The sequence below is a fragment of the Heptranchias perlo genome, chromosome 15 (genome assembly GCF_035084215.1).
Source record: "Heptranchias perlo isolate sHepPer1 chromosome 15, sHepPer1.hap1, whole genome shotgun sequence".
In the NCBI taxonomy this organism is placed as follows: Eukaryota; Metazoa; Chordata; class Chondrichthyes; order Hexanchiformes; family Hexanchidae; genus Heptranchias; species Heptranchias perlo.
In genome coordinates, this window is record NC_090339.1 from 55,107,838 (window position 1) to 55,123,754 (window position 15,917).

General features: G+C 42.0%; 1 protein-coding gene across 3 annotated transcripts in view; it reads left to right on the plus strand.

The window, feature by feature from the left end:
- Positions 1-15,917, plus strand: part of mtm1 (myotubularin 1) — a 103,703-nt gene that overhangs the window by 9,546 nt on the left and 78,240 nt on the right. For 2 of the 3 annotated variants that reach the window (XM_067997271.1, XM_067997273.1), the window contains exon 2: positions 15,722-15,821. In XM_067997271.1, coding sequence (XP_067853372.1) covers positions 15,756-15,821 — 66 coding nt within the window. In that variant the 5' untranslated portion in view covers positions 15,722-15,755. The remainder of the gene's footprint in view (positions 1-15,721; positions 15,822-15,917) is intronic. The other variant, XM_067997272.1, reaches the window with a different exon arrangement.

The window sequence follows — 15,917 nt, forward strand, 5'->3', positions numbered from 1 at the left end:
TGTGTTAAGAAAATGCAATATAACATGATGGAAATCGAAATTGAGAAACAGATAATTATATTGTTTTAAAGAAAAAAAGTACATGACTATAATGGGAATAAAGAAACAGAACTATATAAAGAAGTAAAGTACATGAAAATTATGTTTTTAAATATTGAGGTAAAATATGAATATGAAGTGAACTTAAAGAAATCTAAAAATAAAACTGCAAATTTCATGCATTTTAAAAAGAGGAACAAGGAAGAGAATGAATAGACAAGAGACTGGATTTGAAGAAGAGGTCGAGAAAAGAACTTTATCGCATTTGGTAGCATTTTGAATAATTTGAATATTTCTGTATTACTCCTTTGCAGAAGAATCTTTTTTGAGACTGCTAGCTACATTTTAAATCATATCGCCTATATAGGGCAGGTTAAAATTGAATAAGTTGGACTCTTGAAAAACAGTTACACATGGTACCAGTGTCACTTATGTTCTAGGATTTCTGTTTGTATCCTTGAAATGGACTCCAAATTCTGTTCTCTTTAATCTGAACAGCTGGCATTCTTACATTTTTTTTCTAGTTTTATCTTTCCTTTAGTTGGGTGTCATGGCACATTAGTAACAGACAGCAGTCCCCTGTGATTTATGGGATGTTGGCCTTCATCTCAAGGGGGTTGGAATACAAAAGTGAGGAAGTGCTACTTCAGTTGTATAGAACCTTGGCCAGACTCCATCTGGAGCACTACGTTCAGTGTTACGCATCGAACTGCAGGAAGGATATATTGGCCTTGGAGGGTGTACAGCGCAGATTCACCAGAATGATACTGCTGAAAGGATTTAATTATGAGGACAGGTTGCATAAACTTGGTTTGCATTCCCTTTAGTTTAGAAGGTTGAGGTGTTCAAAATGATATGGAGATTCAATAGGGTAGATACAGAGAAACTATTTCCTCTGGTGAGGGAATCCAGAAGAAGGGGCCATTTAGGAGTAAAATCAGAAGCACTTTTTCACAGGGTAGTGGATATCTGGTACTCTCCCTCAAAAAGCTGTGGATACTGGGTCAATTGAAATTTTCAAGACAGATCAATAGATTTTTGTTGGGTTACCGAATCTGTGCGTATCTTGATTGTCTACATTGGTGAAATTTGTTTTTCCAGTATCAATCAGGCACTCCCAGGTCACTTATAGGGGCAGATGCTAAGTAAAACCCCTTGTACTCTGCTCAATGTGTCTCAATCCCAATCTCAACAAGTACCCATATCGTGCCTTTCTGAATCTGATTACTGATTAATGTCAAATCATAGGCAGTTTTGTGCTGCAGACCTGTGTAGAATTCTCAGTGAAATCACAAAGAGAGGTGTTCAACCCACAGTGTCACAAGTCCTTTTTTAAATTTTACTTTTCTAATAAATTCAGCTTTTGGAAAAGTCTTCAGAAAAGGGACATTTTTCCAGGAAAACATATTCTATGGCCAAAATTCTTTTAGTAACTTGCATGGTGAATAGGGTATGGAGTAGAAATATGGGTACAGGAAGGAAAATATAGACCTAGGTACTGTCTGGGTAGAGGAAGGAATCTTTGTTTTGAGGGTGTAGATCTTTCCTTCAAAGAGAGCAGTACTTTTGTAGAAGAGTTGTAAACAATTTTACAACACCAAGTTATAGTCCAACAAATTTATTTTAAATTCCACAAGCTTTCGGATGCTTCCTCCTTCCTCAGGTGGTGTGGAAAAAAAACCCACACCACCTGAGGAAGGAGGAAGCCTCCGAAAGCTTGTGGAATTTAAAATAAATTTGTTGGACTATAACTTGGTGTTGTAAAATTGTTTACAATTTGTAGAAGAGGATTGACATTGTATACAGTATGTTATGGAATATATAAAGGATCTTGCAGTAAGTTTCATGTGAAAGTTTCACATGATTGGAATTGGTCTATAATGTATGAACACTGAAGTAGCAGCATATTGTAAAGTCCAATTACATTGTGAGATGATCATCTCACCACATTAAAGTCAGCATGACTTTCTGTTTGTACATTGATTCTGGTCTACTTGAGCAAAAAAACAATTTTGTAAAAGGATTTTTTGTCAAACCATGTGGAGTACTCCATTACCATTGTGATGTTACTGGCATAGAGCTGAATAACTGAGTGGTTAAAAGATCTAAATGGTGATAATTAGAAAGAGAATAGTTCAGTTCGAAGTGTGATCATAATGTTTGACACTTGTACCACGTGTAACCTTACTTTAAATGATTATGCAACAATTGGTTGTAAATATAATATTGTTACTAATGAAATCAAAAACAGTTCTGTCATTAACAGCTATTTTTTTTAGTAAATTTGTTGAACCTCTTGATCATGCTGTCTTAGTGTAGCAAACAAATATTAGATTTATGTACTAATTCTGCTGAGTCTATCAATGAATATTCCAAATTCCTGTGCTTCACCAGGATTTTGAAACTCGCCTGGACTCGCATTGGATCTTATTGAGAAGATCCAATTTAGAGCCTTGGCTAGGAAATGGGTATGCACTCCTAAGTCTTGCATGTATTTTAAAAAAAAACTACCCTGGTGTTTTTCCATGTTTATTGCCTTCTAGCAGTCTAGATTATTCCAAGGTATTCTATTTTTAATAGTTTTTGGACTGTCAGAATAGCCCAGAAATGTTTAAAGTAGAAATGCAGAGTGGCAGCAGGTTAGTTTAAATTCTGCTCCATGCTTCGGTTCCTGGTTTAAACCACGCTATAATATCTAGTAGGGAGAGGGAAAATTGAAAAGCCGAATCGGGTTTGAGTGGCCCCTGGCAGCTCCTGGAGGCTGGCGTTGGCAGTGGCCTGGGAGCAGACCGTATGCCCATCCTCAGACAAGCAGATGAAGAAAAACTCTATAGACACGCAAGGAGGAAAAAAGTGAATTACGCAGGATTTTATTTAGGAGACACTATTCAAGATGATAGGATAAAACTGTGTTTGTACAAGTTTGTAAATTAAGCCTTTTTTCTAAAACAATTGGGCATAGCAAAAATTCTGTGGAGATGCAACGACTGCGTTTATACAAAGAATGACACAAAGAATCTTTTGTCAGTCCAAAACAAATTTTATTGCCAGAATATAGTGTTAAGGTTCCAGTTGGCTAAGTGATGAATCCAGACTAGATACTTCACCAAGATCTTTTGATCTAGTTTCTGCAGTAATTTCTGAAATATTACCTTTGTGAACTGCAAGCTGTTAGAAACCTTCTTACAATGATTTTGCAGCTCCCAGGTCACATGTCAATTGTGCGCTTGCATGTGTGGTGGCACACACTGCTGTTTATAACAGGACTCTATTGCTTCTGAAATCAAATCAGTGACGCACAAACTAATTTTCATAATTTCAGAGGAAGATTTTTCTAGTTTGCCAACAAGATTTTTTTCCTTATTTCCATTTACAAGAATTTGTTGCTGAGTGTTCAATGTATTTAATTGTATATGGGGTGACTTGTTAGTTTTAGGCTTGTTTTGTCATCTTGCTGTATTGGACAAACCCACAAAGGGACTAAATAAATGTCTTTAATTTGCCTCAGTCATCCATTATTTTCAATGTAGTTGTATTTTGCTCAAACATGCATCACTGCAGTACTTCCGAGGAACTGCATTAGAATCAATTCTGATTTTTAAAAAAGAAGTTTCTCCCCTTTTCTCCTGAAGATGCTGATTCATGCTGGGATATGCTTCCAAAGGCAACAGCAATTCATGCAGTTGTTCTTTATATGCAAACCTGGGCAGTGAGCCTGGCATTGAAGGACCTTATGTTCCAGCCCTCACCAGACATTCACAGATGCACACTTTTTGTTGGATAGCAATCAGGAATGGAAATGGTGTCTGTGATCTGAGGCCAATTGTAGAGGCTTCACTTTAAAAGAGTTCAGCTAACTAACCACAGACCAGGGATAAGTCTGAGGCCTTCCTAATCCATATGGTTCAGTACCACATCACACAGTGCATTTTGCCCACTGAGCCATCAGAGCTCCATCGACTAATCCGATTTCTTTTTCTATATAGTTTCGTATGGTCAAGGCAAAGGAAAATCATATGGTGATAGTCTTGCTCAGTGGGTCAGAAGGTTTGGGGATCAGCCCTACTTGAGACACTTGAGCACATGATCTCGGCTGACTCTTCGTTGCAGTTCCGAAGGAATGCTACAATGTCAGAGGTGCCGCCTTTCAGATGAGAGGTTAAATCCCATCTGCCCTTGCAGGTGGATGTTAAAGATCCCATGGCACTATTCAAAGAAGAGCAGTGGAGCTTTCCATGTGTCCTGGCCAACATTTATCCCTCAACCAGCATCACTAAAAATAGATTTAGGTCATTTATCTCCTTGTTTGATTCTATGTAATTCTATATGTGCTGTTTGTGGAATTTTGCTGTGTGCAAATTGGCTGCTGTGTTTGCTGTATTACAACAATGACTATATTTCAAAAATAATTCATTAGCTGTGAAGCACTTTGGGAAGTCTTGAGGTCATGAAAAGTGCTATTTAAAGTTAGTATTTTGTCTATATTGTCCAGCAACCAAGAACAACTTTTAAAAGGGTATAATAAGGAGTGCAGAATGACTTTAAAGATGGCTTGTTGAAGAATATTTCCAAATTTAAATACGGTTCTTTTCCATTTTGATTAGGGGACTCCCAAGTATTGGGATGTTGTTTTGTGCATTGAAGTTCCAATGTTTGGAAAATTTGAAAACGGCTGTCAAAATTGAATCTTAGATTGGGACTAACCAAGGACAAAACCTTTTTAAGAATCTTTCTCTTCAGGTTGCTCTCTAATAAATTCACGATGAAGTATTCTATCAATTTTTAATGAATTTATCATGTACATGAAAATGTTTTGGGGAGGCAAGGGGGATTGGCTATGAGTTGTACCCAATAACCCAACTGAGGTAATGGCAGAAATCTTTTAACAGTTGTTCTGGTGGAAGGTTTCAACACCAAAATTAAAAAAAAAGAGTTATATGTTAGTTTTATTCTTGGAACACAGGATGTCCAAACCAGAGCACATGGGCCATATATGACCCACAAGCCCACGAAACTCTGCTCTATTTGTGCTTCGATTTCCTATTCGCTGGTTTATGTTTGAATTATGTAGGCCTGGTTTGTAAAGGGCTGTTCTTAGTACCGCTGCCTCATTAGTGAATAAATCAGAACACCAATATCTCTCAGTATCCGAAGTTTGAGATCTATGAAAATTAATTGGAACATTGACTTTCTTTGTGACCTGCAAGGCTTCATGGTATGAATCTAAATGGCCCACAAGGATAGAGAGCTTGAACACTCCTTCTGTAAAATTTTCATGTTCCTTTGCCAATCCATTATGTAGTTTGTTATCTGAATGATTCTATATTCAAAGCATGGATTGTACAGATGTTACAATCACCAGCAATGTCTTCTCTTCCAGTGCTTGACTATGTCAAAAGGGCAGTTTGCACTATTATGCTCTTGCTGAAATAAGAATGCATCCTAAAGTACTCGACACTATACTGTATAGATATTTGATTAGTAGAACAGAATTATTTTGCCATGTGCATCCAATTTGTTCTGTGTGTGCTGTTAATTATTTTTAAAAGTAAAGTCATCAGAAAAAGGAAAAAATAATTTACTGCGTCCAATTTATATTTTGAGGGCATGGATTCCCTCTTTGTTCTCCAGGGATGCATTGACAGTACTTGGAAACACAAGTGGGTTGTATGTACTGAGAAACATAGAAACATAGAAAATCGGAGCAGGAGTAGGCCATTCGGCCCTTCGCGCCTGCTCCGCCATTCAATACGATCATGGCTGATCCTCTATCTCAATACCATATTCCTGCTCTCTCCCCAGACCCCTTGATGCCTTTTGTGTCTAGAAATCTATCTAGCTCCTTAAATATATTCATTGACTTGGCCTCCACAGCCTTCTGTGGTAGAGAATTCCACAGGTTCACCACCCTCTGAGTGAAGAAGTTTCTCTTCATCTCAGTCCTAAATGTCCTACCCTGTATTCTAAGACTGTGACCCCTTGTGCTGGACCCCCCAGCCAGAGGAAACATCCTCCCTGCATCCAGCCTGTCTAGCCCTGTCAGAATTTTATAAGTTTCAATGAGATTCCCTCTCATTCTTCTAAACTCTAGTGAATACAGGCGAGTCGACCCAATCTCTCCTCATACGACAGTCCTGCCATCCCAGGAATCAGTCTGGTGAACCTTCACTGCACTCCCTCTATGGCAGGTATATCCTTTCTTAGGTAAGGAGACCAAAACTGCACACAATACTCCAGGTGTGGTCTCACCAAGGCCCTGTATAACTGCAGTAAGACATCCTTGCTCCTGTAGTCAAATCCACTTGCAATGAAGGCCAACATACCATTTGCCTTCCTAACTGCTTGCTGCACCTCCATGTTTGCTTTCAGTGACTGGTGTACAAGGACACCCAGGTCCCTTTGTACATCAACATTTCCCAATCTAACACCATTTAAATAATACTCTGCCTTTCTGTTTTCCCTTCCGAAGGGGATAACTTCACATTTATCCACATTATACTGCATTTGCCATGTATTGGCCCACTCCACTCAACTTGTCTAAATCGCCTTGAAGCCTCTTTGCATCCTCCTCACAACTCATGATCCCACCTAGTTTTGTGTCGTCAGCAAACTTGGAAATATTACATTTGGTTTCCTCATCCAAATCATTGTTATATATTGTGACTATCTGGGGCCCAAGATCTGATCCCTGCGGTACCCCACTAATCACTGCCTGCCACCCCGAAAAAGACCCATTTATTCCTACTCTCTGCTTCCTGTCTGTTAACCAATTTTCAGTCCATGCCAGTATATTGCCATCAATCCTATGTGCTTTAATTTTGCACACTAACTTCTTATGTGGGACTTCATCAAAGGCCTTCTGAAAATCCAAATACACCTCATCCACTGGTTCTCCCTTATCTATTCTACCAGTTACATCCTCAAAAAACTCCAGTAGATTTGTCAAACATGATTTCCCTTTCATAAATCCATGTTGATTTTGTCTAATCCCATTGATATTTTCTAAATGTCCTGTTATCACATCCTTTATAATAGACTGTAGCATTTTCCCTACTACTGATGTTAGGCTAACCGGTCTGTAGTTCCCTCCTTTTTTAAATAGTGGGGTTACATTTGCCACCCTCCAATCTACAGGAACTGTTCCATAATCTATAGAATTTTGGAAGATGACAATTAATGCATCCACTATTTCCATAGCTACCTCTTTTAATACTCTGGGATGCAGATTATTAGGCCCTGGGGATTTATTGGCTTTCAGTTCCATTAATTTCTCCAGCACTTGTTTTACTAATACCAATTTCCTTTAATTCCTCCTTCTCACTAGACTCTTGATTCCCTAGCATTTCTGGGACGTTATTTGTGTCTTCTTCCGTGAAGACAGAACCAAAGTATTTGTTTGATTGCTCTGCCGTTTCCTTGTTCCCCATTATAAATTCTCCTGTTTCTGACTATCTTCACTAATCTTTTTCTTTTTATACACATGTAGAAGCTTTTACAGTCCGCTTTTATGTTCCTTGCAAGTTTACTCTCATACTCCAATTTTCCCCTCTTAATCAATCTCTTGGTCCTTTTTTGCTGAATTCCAAACTGCTCCCAATCCTCAGGCTTGCTACTTTTTCTGGCAACTTTATATGACTCCTCCTTGGATCTAATACTATCCTTAATTTCTTTTGTTAGCCATGGTTGGGCCACTTTTCCTTTTGTGTTTTTGCGCCAGAAAGGAATGTATAATTGTTGCAATTCATGCATTCGTTCCTTAATTGTTAGCCATTGCCTATCCACCATCATGCCTTTTAATGAAGCTCCCCAATCTATCATAGCCAACTCATTCCTCATCCTTCGTAGTTTCCTTTGTTCAGATTTAGGACCCTAGTTTCGGATTGGACTACTTCACTTTCCATCTTCATGAAGAATTCTATCATGTTATGGTCACTTTTCCCTAAAGGACCCTGGACAACAAGATTATTAATTAACCCCGCCTCATTGCACAATACCAAATCTAGGACTCTACCACTGCTGGTCTGTGCAAATGACCTGGGGAAATGATTCCTTTTTCTGTGGGTGTTGTCTGGCCTCTGAATGGTATTACCTCATAGCGCTATAATTTATATTGAAACATGCTGCTTATTATCATGCCCCCCCCCCCCACCCAGAAAGTTCACACTCCGCGGAAAAAGTAGAAAATTATGAGTGGTATATGATGCTGTGTTGGTATGGATTACGTACCCCAATGAAATGGGATACAAATTAGAATCTTACAGCACAGAAGGAGGTCATTTGGCCCGTCGTGCCTGTGCTGGCTCTTTGAAAGAGCTATCCAATTTAGTCCCACACCCTAGCTTTTCCCCCCATAACCCTGCAAATTAGTCGTCTTCAAGTACATATCCAATTGCCTTTTGAAATTTCCTATGGAATCTGCTCCCACCACTCTTTCAGGCAGTGCGTTCCAGATCTTAACAACCCTCTGTGAAAAAAAATTCTCCTAATTTCCCCTCTAGTTCTTTTGGCAGTTATTTTAAACCTATGACCTCTGGTTTCCGACCCACTTGCCAGCGGAAACAATTTCTCCCCACATGCTTTATCAAAACCCCTCATAATTTTGAATACCTCTATTAGGTCTCCCCTTAATCTTCTCTGCTCTAAGGAGAACAATCCCAGCTTCTCCAATCTATCCACGTAACTGAAGTCCCTTATTCCTGGAAATATTCTAGTAAATCATTCCTGCACCCTCTCTAAGGCCTTGACATCCTTCCTAAAGTGTGGTGCCCAGAATTGTACACAATACTCCAGCTAAGGCCTAACCATTGATTTGTAAAGGTTTAGCATGACTTCCTTGTTTTTGTATTCAATGCCCCTATTTACAAAGCCAAGTATCCCATATCCCTCCTTAACCGCCTGATCAACTTGCCCGGCCACCTTCAAAAATTTGTAAATATGTACCCCCAGGTCACTCTGCTCTTGCACCCCTTCAAAATAGCACCATTTAGATCATAGGTCGGGTACAGTAGCATAGTGGTTATGTTACTGGACTAGTAATCCAGAGGCCTGGACTAATAATCCGGAGTCATGAGTTTAAATTCAATTAATTAAATAAAATCTGGAATAAAAAAAACTATTATCAGTAATGGTGGCCATGAAACTACCGAATTGTAGTAAAAACCCATCTGCTTCACGAATGTCCTTTACGGAAGGAAACCTGCCATCCTTACCTGGTCTGGCCTATATGTGACTCCAGATCCACAGCAATGTGATTCTTAATCGCCCTCTGAAATGGCCGAGCAAGCCACTCAGTTGTACAATCTCGCTACAGAAAGTCATAATAAGAATAAAACCGGATGGACTACCCGGCATTGGACCACTAGGCACCGGACACGACAAAGGCAAACCAAGCCCAGTCAACCCTGCAAAGTCCTCCTCACTAACATCTGGAGACTTGTGCCAAAATTGGGAGAGCTGTCCCACTGACTAGTCAAGCAACAGGCTGACATAGCCATACTCAGAGAATCATACCTTTCAGCCAATGTCCCAGACTCTTCCATTACCATCCTTGAGTATGTCCTGTCCCACCGGCAGGACAGACCGACCAGAGGTGGTGGAACAGTGATATACAGTCAGGAGGGAGTGGCCCTGGGAGTCCTCAACATTGACTCCGGACCCCATGAAATCTCATGGCATCAGGTCAAACATGGGCAAGGAAACCTCCTGCTGATTAGCACCTACCGTCCTCCCTCAGCTGATGACTCAGTCCTCCTCCATGTTGAGTACCGCTTGGAGGAAGCACTGAGGGTAGCAAGGGCACAGAATGTACTCTGAAGGACTTGGCTGCCAGACTGGGCCTGCGGCAGGTGGTGAGCGAACCAACACGAGGGATAAACCTACTTGACCTCGTCCTCACCAATCTACCTGTCACAGATGCATCTGTCCATGACAGTATTGGTAGGATTGACCACCGCACAGTCCTCGTGGAGTCAAAGTCTCGTCTTCGCAGCGAGGACACCGTCCAACGTGTTGTGTGGCACTACCACCGTGCTAAATGGGATAGATTCAGAACAGATCTAGCAGCTCAAAACTGGGCATCCATGAGGCACTGTGGGCCATCAGCAGCAGCAGAATTGTATTCCAGCATAATCTGTAACCTCATGGCCCAGCATATTCCTCATTCTACCATTACCAACAAGCCAGGGGATCAACCCTGGTTCATTGCGGAGTGTAGAAGAGCATGCCAGAAGCGGCACCAGGCATACCGAAAAGTGAGGTGCCGACCTAGTGAAGCTACAACACAGGACTACATGCATGCTAAACAGCGGAAGCAACGTGCTATAGACAGAGCTAAGCGATTCCACAACCAACGGATCAGATCAAAGCTCTGCAGTCCTGCCACGTCCAGTCGTGAATGGTGGTGAACAATTAAACAACTAACGGGAGGAGGGGGCTCTGTAAACATCCCCATTATCAATGATGGTGGAGTCCAGCATGTGAGTGCAAAAGACAAGGCTGAAGCGTTTGCAACCATCTTCAGCCAGAAGTGCCGAGTGGATGATCCATCTCAGCCTCCTCCCGATATCCCCATCATCACAGAAGCCAGTCTTCAGCCAATTTGATTCACTCCGTGATATCAAGAAACGGCTAAGCGCACTGGATACAGCAAAGGCTATGGTCGCCGACAACATCTCGGCCGTAGTGCTGAAGACTTGTGCTCCAGAACTAGCCGTGCCTCCAGCCAAGCTGTTCCAGTACAGTTGCAACACTGGCATCTACCTGATGATGTGGAGAATTGCCCGGGTATGTCCTGTCCGCAAAAAGCAGGACAAATCCAATCCATCCAATTACTGCCCCATAAGTCTACTCTCAATCATCAGCAAAGTGATGGAAGGTGTCGTCGACAGTGCTATCAAGTGGCACTTACTCACCAATAACCTGCTCAACGATGCTCAGTTTGGGTTCCGCCAGGACCACTCGGCTCCAGACCTCATTACAGCCTTGGTCCAAACATGGACAAAAGAGCTGAATTCCAGAGGTGAGGTGAGAGTGACTGCCCTCGACATCAAGGCAGCATTTGACCAAGTGTGGCACCAAGGAGCCCCAGTAAAATTGAAGTCAATGGGAATCAGGGGGAAATCTCTCCAGTGGCTGGAGTCATACCTAGCAGTCATACCTAGCACAAAGGAAGATGGTAGTGGTTGTTGGAGTCCAATCATCTCAGCCCCAGGACATTGCTGCAGGAGTTCCTCAGGGCAGTGTCCTTGGCCCAACCATCTTCAGCTGCTTCATCAATGACCTTCCCTCCATCATAAAGTCAGAAATGGGGATGTTCGCTGATGATTGCACGGTGTTCAGTTCCATTCGCAACCCCTCAGATAGTGAAGCAGTCCGTGCCCACATGCAACAAGATCTGGACAACATCCAGGCTTGGGCTGATAAGTGGCAAGTAACATTCGTGCCAGGCAATGACCATCTCCAACAAGAGAGAGTCTAACCACCTCCCCTTGACATTCAATGGCATTACCATCTCTGAATCCCCCACCATCAACATCCTGGGGGTCACCATTGACCAGAAACTTAACTGGACCAGCCACATAAATACTGTGGCTACAAGAGCAGGACAGAGGCTGGATATTCTGTGGCGAGTGACTCACCTCCTGACTCCCCAAAGCCTTTCCGCCATCTACAAGGCACAGGTCAGGAGTGTGATGGAATACTCTCCACTTGCCTGGATGAGTGCAGCTCCAACAACACTCAAGAAGCTCGACACCATCCTGGACAAAGCAGCCCGCTTGATTGGCACCCCATCCACCACCCTAAGCATTCACTCCCTTCACCACTGGCGCACAGTGGCTGCAGTGTGTACCATCCACAGGATGCACCACAGTAACTCGCCAAGGCTTCTTTGACAGCACCTCCCAAACCCGCGACCTCTACCACCTAGAAGGACCAGAGCAGCAGGCACATGGGAACAACACCACCTGCACGTTCCCCACACCATCCCGACTTGGAAATATATCGCCGTTCCTTCATCGTCGGTGGGTCAAAATCCTGGAATTCCCTTCCTAACAGCACTGTGGGAGAACCTTCACCACACGGACTGCAGCAGTTCAAGAAGGCGGCTCACCACCATCTTGAAGGGCAATTAGGGATGGGCAATAAATGCTCGCCTCACCAGCGACACCCACATTCCATGAACGAAGAAAAAAAATATATCCTCTCCATGTTCCTCCTAAAGTGCATCGCATCACACTTATCTGCATTAAATAGCATCTGCCATGTGTCTGCCCATTTCACCACTCTGTCTATGTTCTCCTGAAGTCTACTATTATCCTCCACACTAGTTATTACGTTGCCATTTTTGTATCATCCTCAAACTTCGAAATTGTACTCCCTGTACCAAAGTCCAGGTCATTTATGTATAATAAGAAAAGCAATGGTCCTAATACCGACCCCTGGGGGACCCCACTGCATACTTCTCTCCAGTCAGAAAAACATCCATTCGCCGCTACTCCGTGCTTCCTATCCCTTAGCCTATTATGTACCCAAGTTACCATTGTCCCTTTAGTCCCACATGCTTCTATTTTCTGAATAAGTCTGTTATGTGGTGCTTTATCAAATGCCTGTTGAAAGTCCATATGTACAACATCTACTGCACTATCTTGATCAACCCTTTCTGATACTTTATCAAAGAACTCAATCAGGTTAGTCAGACATGATTTGTCTTTAACAAATCCGTGCTGACTGTCCGTTATTAACCCATGCTTTTCCAATTAAGAATTAATTTTGTCCATGACAATGGTCTCTAGTAGTTTTCCCACCACTGATGTTAGACTGACTAGCCTCTAGTTACCAAATTTATCCCCCTCCCCTTTATTGAATAGGGGTGTCACATTTGCAATCCTTCAGTCCCCTAGAACCATGCCCATATTCAAGGAGGATTGGAAGATTGTGGTCAGAGCTTCTGCTATCTCCACCCTAGCTTCACTCAGTAACCTAGGATGCATCCCATCTGGACTGGGTGACTTGTTAACTTTGAGTGATGCCACCCTATTTAGCACTTCCTTTCTATCTATTTTTATCCTATCCAATATCTACTCGCTCCTCCTCTACTGTGACATTAATGTCATCCCCTTTTGTGAAAACAGATGCCTTGTACTCATTAAGTACCTCAATCATGCCTTTGCCTCTACAAGAAGATTTCCTTTTTGGTCCCCAATCAGCCCCACCATTCCTTTAACTATCCTTTTACTTTTTATATGTTTATAATAGATTTTTGTGTTACCTCTTATGTTACCCGCTAATCTTTTCTCATATTCTCTCTTTGCCCTTCTTATATCCTTTTTCAATTTCCCCCTGCACACACTATTCTGCCTGCTTTTCTACTGTGTTCTTCACCAACATTTGTCGTAAACCTCCTATTTCTGTTTTATTTTAACCTCTCTTTCCTTTGTCATCCAGTGAGCTGTAGCTTTGGATGCCCTATCTTTCCTTATGGGAACATGCTTGATTTGCACCCGAACTATCTCCGCCTTGACGGCCTGTCATTGGTCATTTACTGTTTTCTTGGCCAATTTTTATTTCCAGTTGTCCTGTGCTAGATCCCTTCTCAAATCACTGATATTGGCTCATTCCAGTTGGATATTTCCACCGTTGATTTTTCTTTGTCCCTTTCCGTAATTACTTTAAATCTAATTATATTATGATCATTATTACCCAGATGTTCTCCCACTGAAACACACTCCACTTGCCCTACTTCATTCCCTAGAAGTAGATCCAGCACTGGTTCCTCCCTCGTTGGGCTAGAAACATACTGATTTAAGAAAGTTCTCCTGTACTTTATTGCAAGGGGGTTGGAGAACAAAAGTAAGGAAGTCCTACTACAATTGAACAGGGCTTTGGTGAGACTTCACCTTGAGTACTGCGTACAGTTTTGGCCTCCTTATCTAAGGAAGGACCTTAGAGGTGGTGCAACGAAGGTTCACTAGATTCATTTCTGAGATGAAAGGGTTGTCCTATGAAGAGAGGTTGAGTAGAATGGGCCTATACTCTCGAGTTTAGAAGAATGAGAGGTGATCTCATTGAAACATGTAAGATTCTGAGGGGGCTTGACTGAGTAGATGCTGAGAGGTTGTTTTCCCTGGCTTGAGAGTCTAGAACTAGAGGGCATAGTCACAGGATAAGGGGTTGACCATTTAAGACTGAGATGAGGAGGAATTTTTTTCATTCAGAGGGTTGTGACTCTTTAGAATTCTCTATCCCAGAGGGCTGCGGATGCTGAGTCGTTGAGTATATTCAAGGCTGAGATAGATAGATTTTTGGACTCTAGGGGGAATCAAGGGATATGGGGATCGGGCAGGAAAGTGGAGTTGAGGTTGAAGATCAGCCATGACCTGATTGAATGGTGGAGCAGGCTCGAGGGGCCGTATCACCTACTCCTGCTCCTATTTCTTGTGTTATGTTCTTGTATAGGTTTTAGGAATTCTCTGTGTCCTTTACATTGTTTTTCCCCCGTCTATGTTCGGGTAATTGAAGTCCCCTACCGTTACTGTTGTATTATTTTTACATTTCTCTGAAAATTGCCTACAGATTTCCTTCTCTATCTCCTTCTCACTATTTGGGGGTCTATAGTAAACACCCAGCAATGTAACAGTTCCTTTTCTGTTCCTTAACACTAACCAAATAGATTCAGCCTTTGAACCCTCTAGTATATCATCACTCTATAGTACTGTAATATTATCCTTGATCAATACTGTCACCCTCCTTTTTTTCCCTATCCCTCCTGAATACATTGTAGCCAGGAATGATTAGCTCCCATCTCTGCCCATGTTTAAGCCAGATCTCCGTTATAGCCACTATATCATAATCCCATGTGGCAATTTGTGCCTGCCGCTCATCAACCTTATTTGTAACACTCCTTGTAATAACACACATGTATTCCAACACCATGGTAGTCTGCTTTGCTTTTTTTCTGCCATCTAATTCCTACTCTTTCTACACTGTTCTTTATTCTGTTGCTGTTTGTCCCTCCTAGTTTTCTATGCCTCTCCCCTCTGCAGCTATGTCCTAGTTCCCCTCCTCCAGCCATATCAGTTTAAACCCTTCCCTTCAGCACTAGTTAACCTCCCCGCGAGGACATTGGTCCCAGCCCTGTTCAGGTGCAACCCGTCTGGCTTGTACAGGTCCCTTCTGCCCCAGAACTGGCCCAATACCCCAGGAATCTGAAGCCCTCCCTCCTGTACCACTTCTCCAGCCACTTATTCACCTGCACTATCTCCTTGTTTCTTTACTCACTAGCACGCGGCACTGGGAGTAATCCAGAGATTACCACCTTCAACCTGTTCTTCAACCTTTTTCTTACCTTCTGAAACTCTGCCTGTCGGACCTGAACCCTTTTTCTATCTATGTCATTGGTTCCAACATGGACCGCGACTTCTGGCTGTTCCCCTTCCCCTTGCAGAATGTTCTGCATGCGTTCAGGACATTCTGTGGTAAGGATATAAAGTACCGTTGATGTAAAATTACATGGATGATGAATTTCTTTGTTTAAAAATAGACATCAAATACAGACATAGACTTTATCAAAATCCATACAAAACAACTTGCAGTTCTGAGTTGTATGTGGATCATTTAATTTTTGAGAAAGACGAACACCTGTGGAAGAGTATTGCCATAGCTAACTGGTGTGTTTTTATTGCAGCAGATTTTGCTTCCTCTAACAGCCTGGGTAAATTATGGCTTCAGCATCCTCTCCGATAGTATATTCCACTTCTACGGCAATCAACTCAACAAATAAAAAGGTACGTTTCTCCACTCCTCCTGAAGTTATTAACTCTTGCTGGTATCCATAATCATAGATATGGGAGGAGGCAGCTCTGTAAACGTCCCCATCCTCA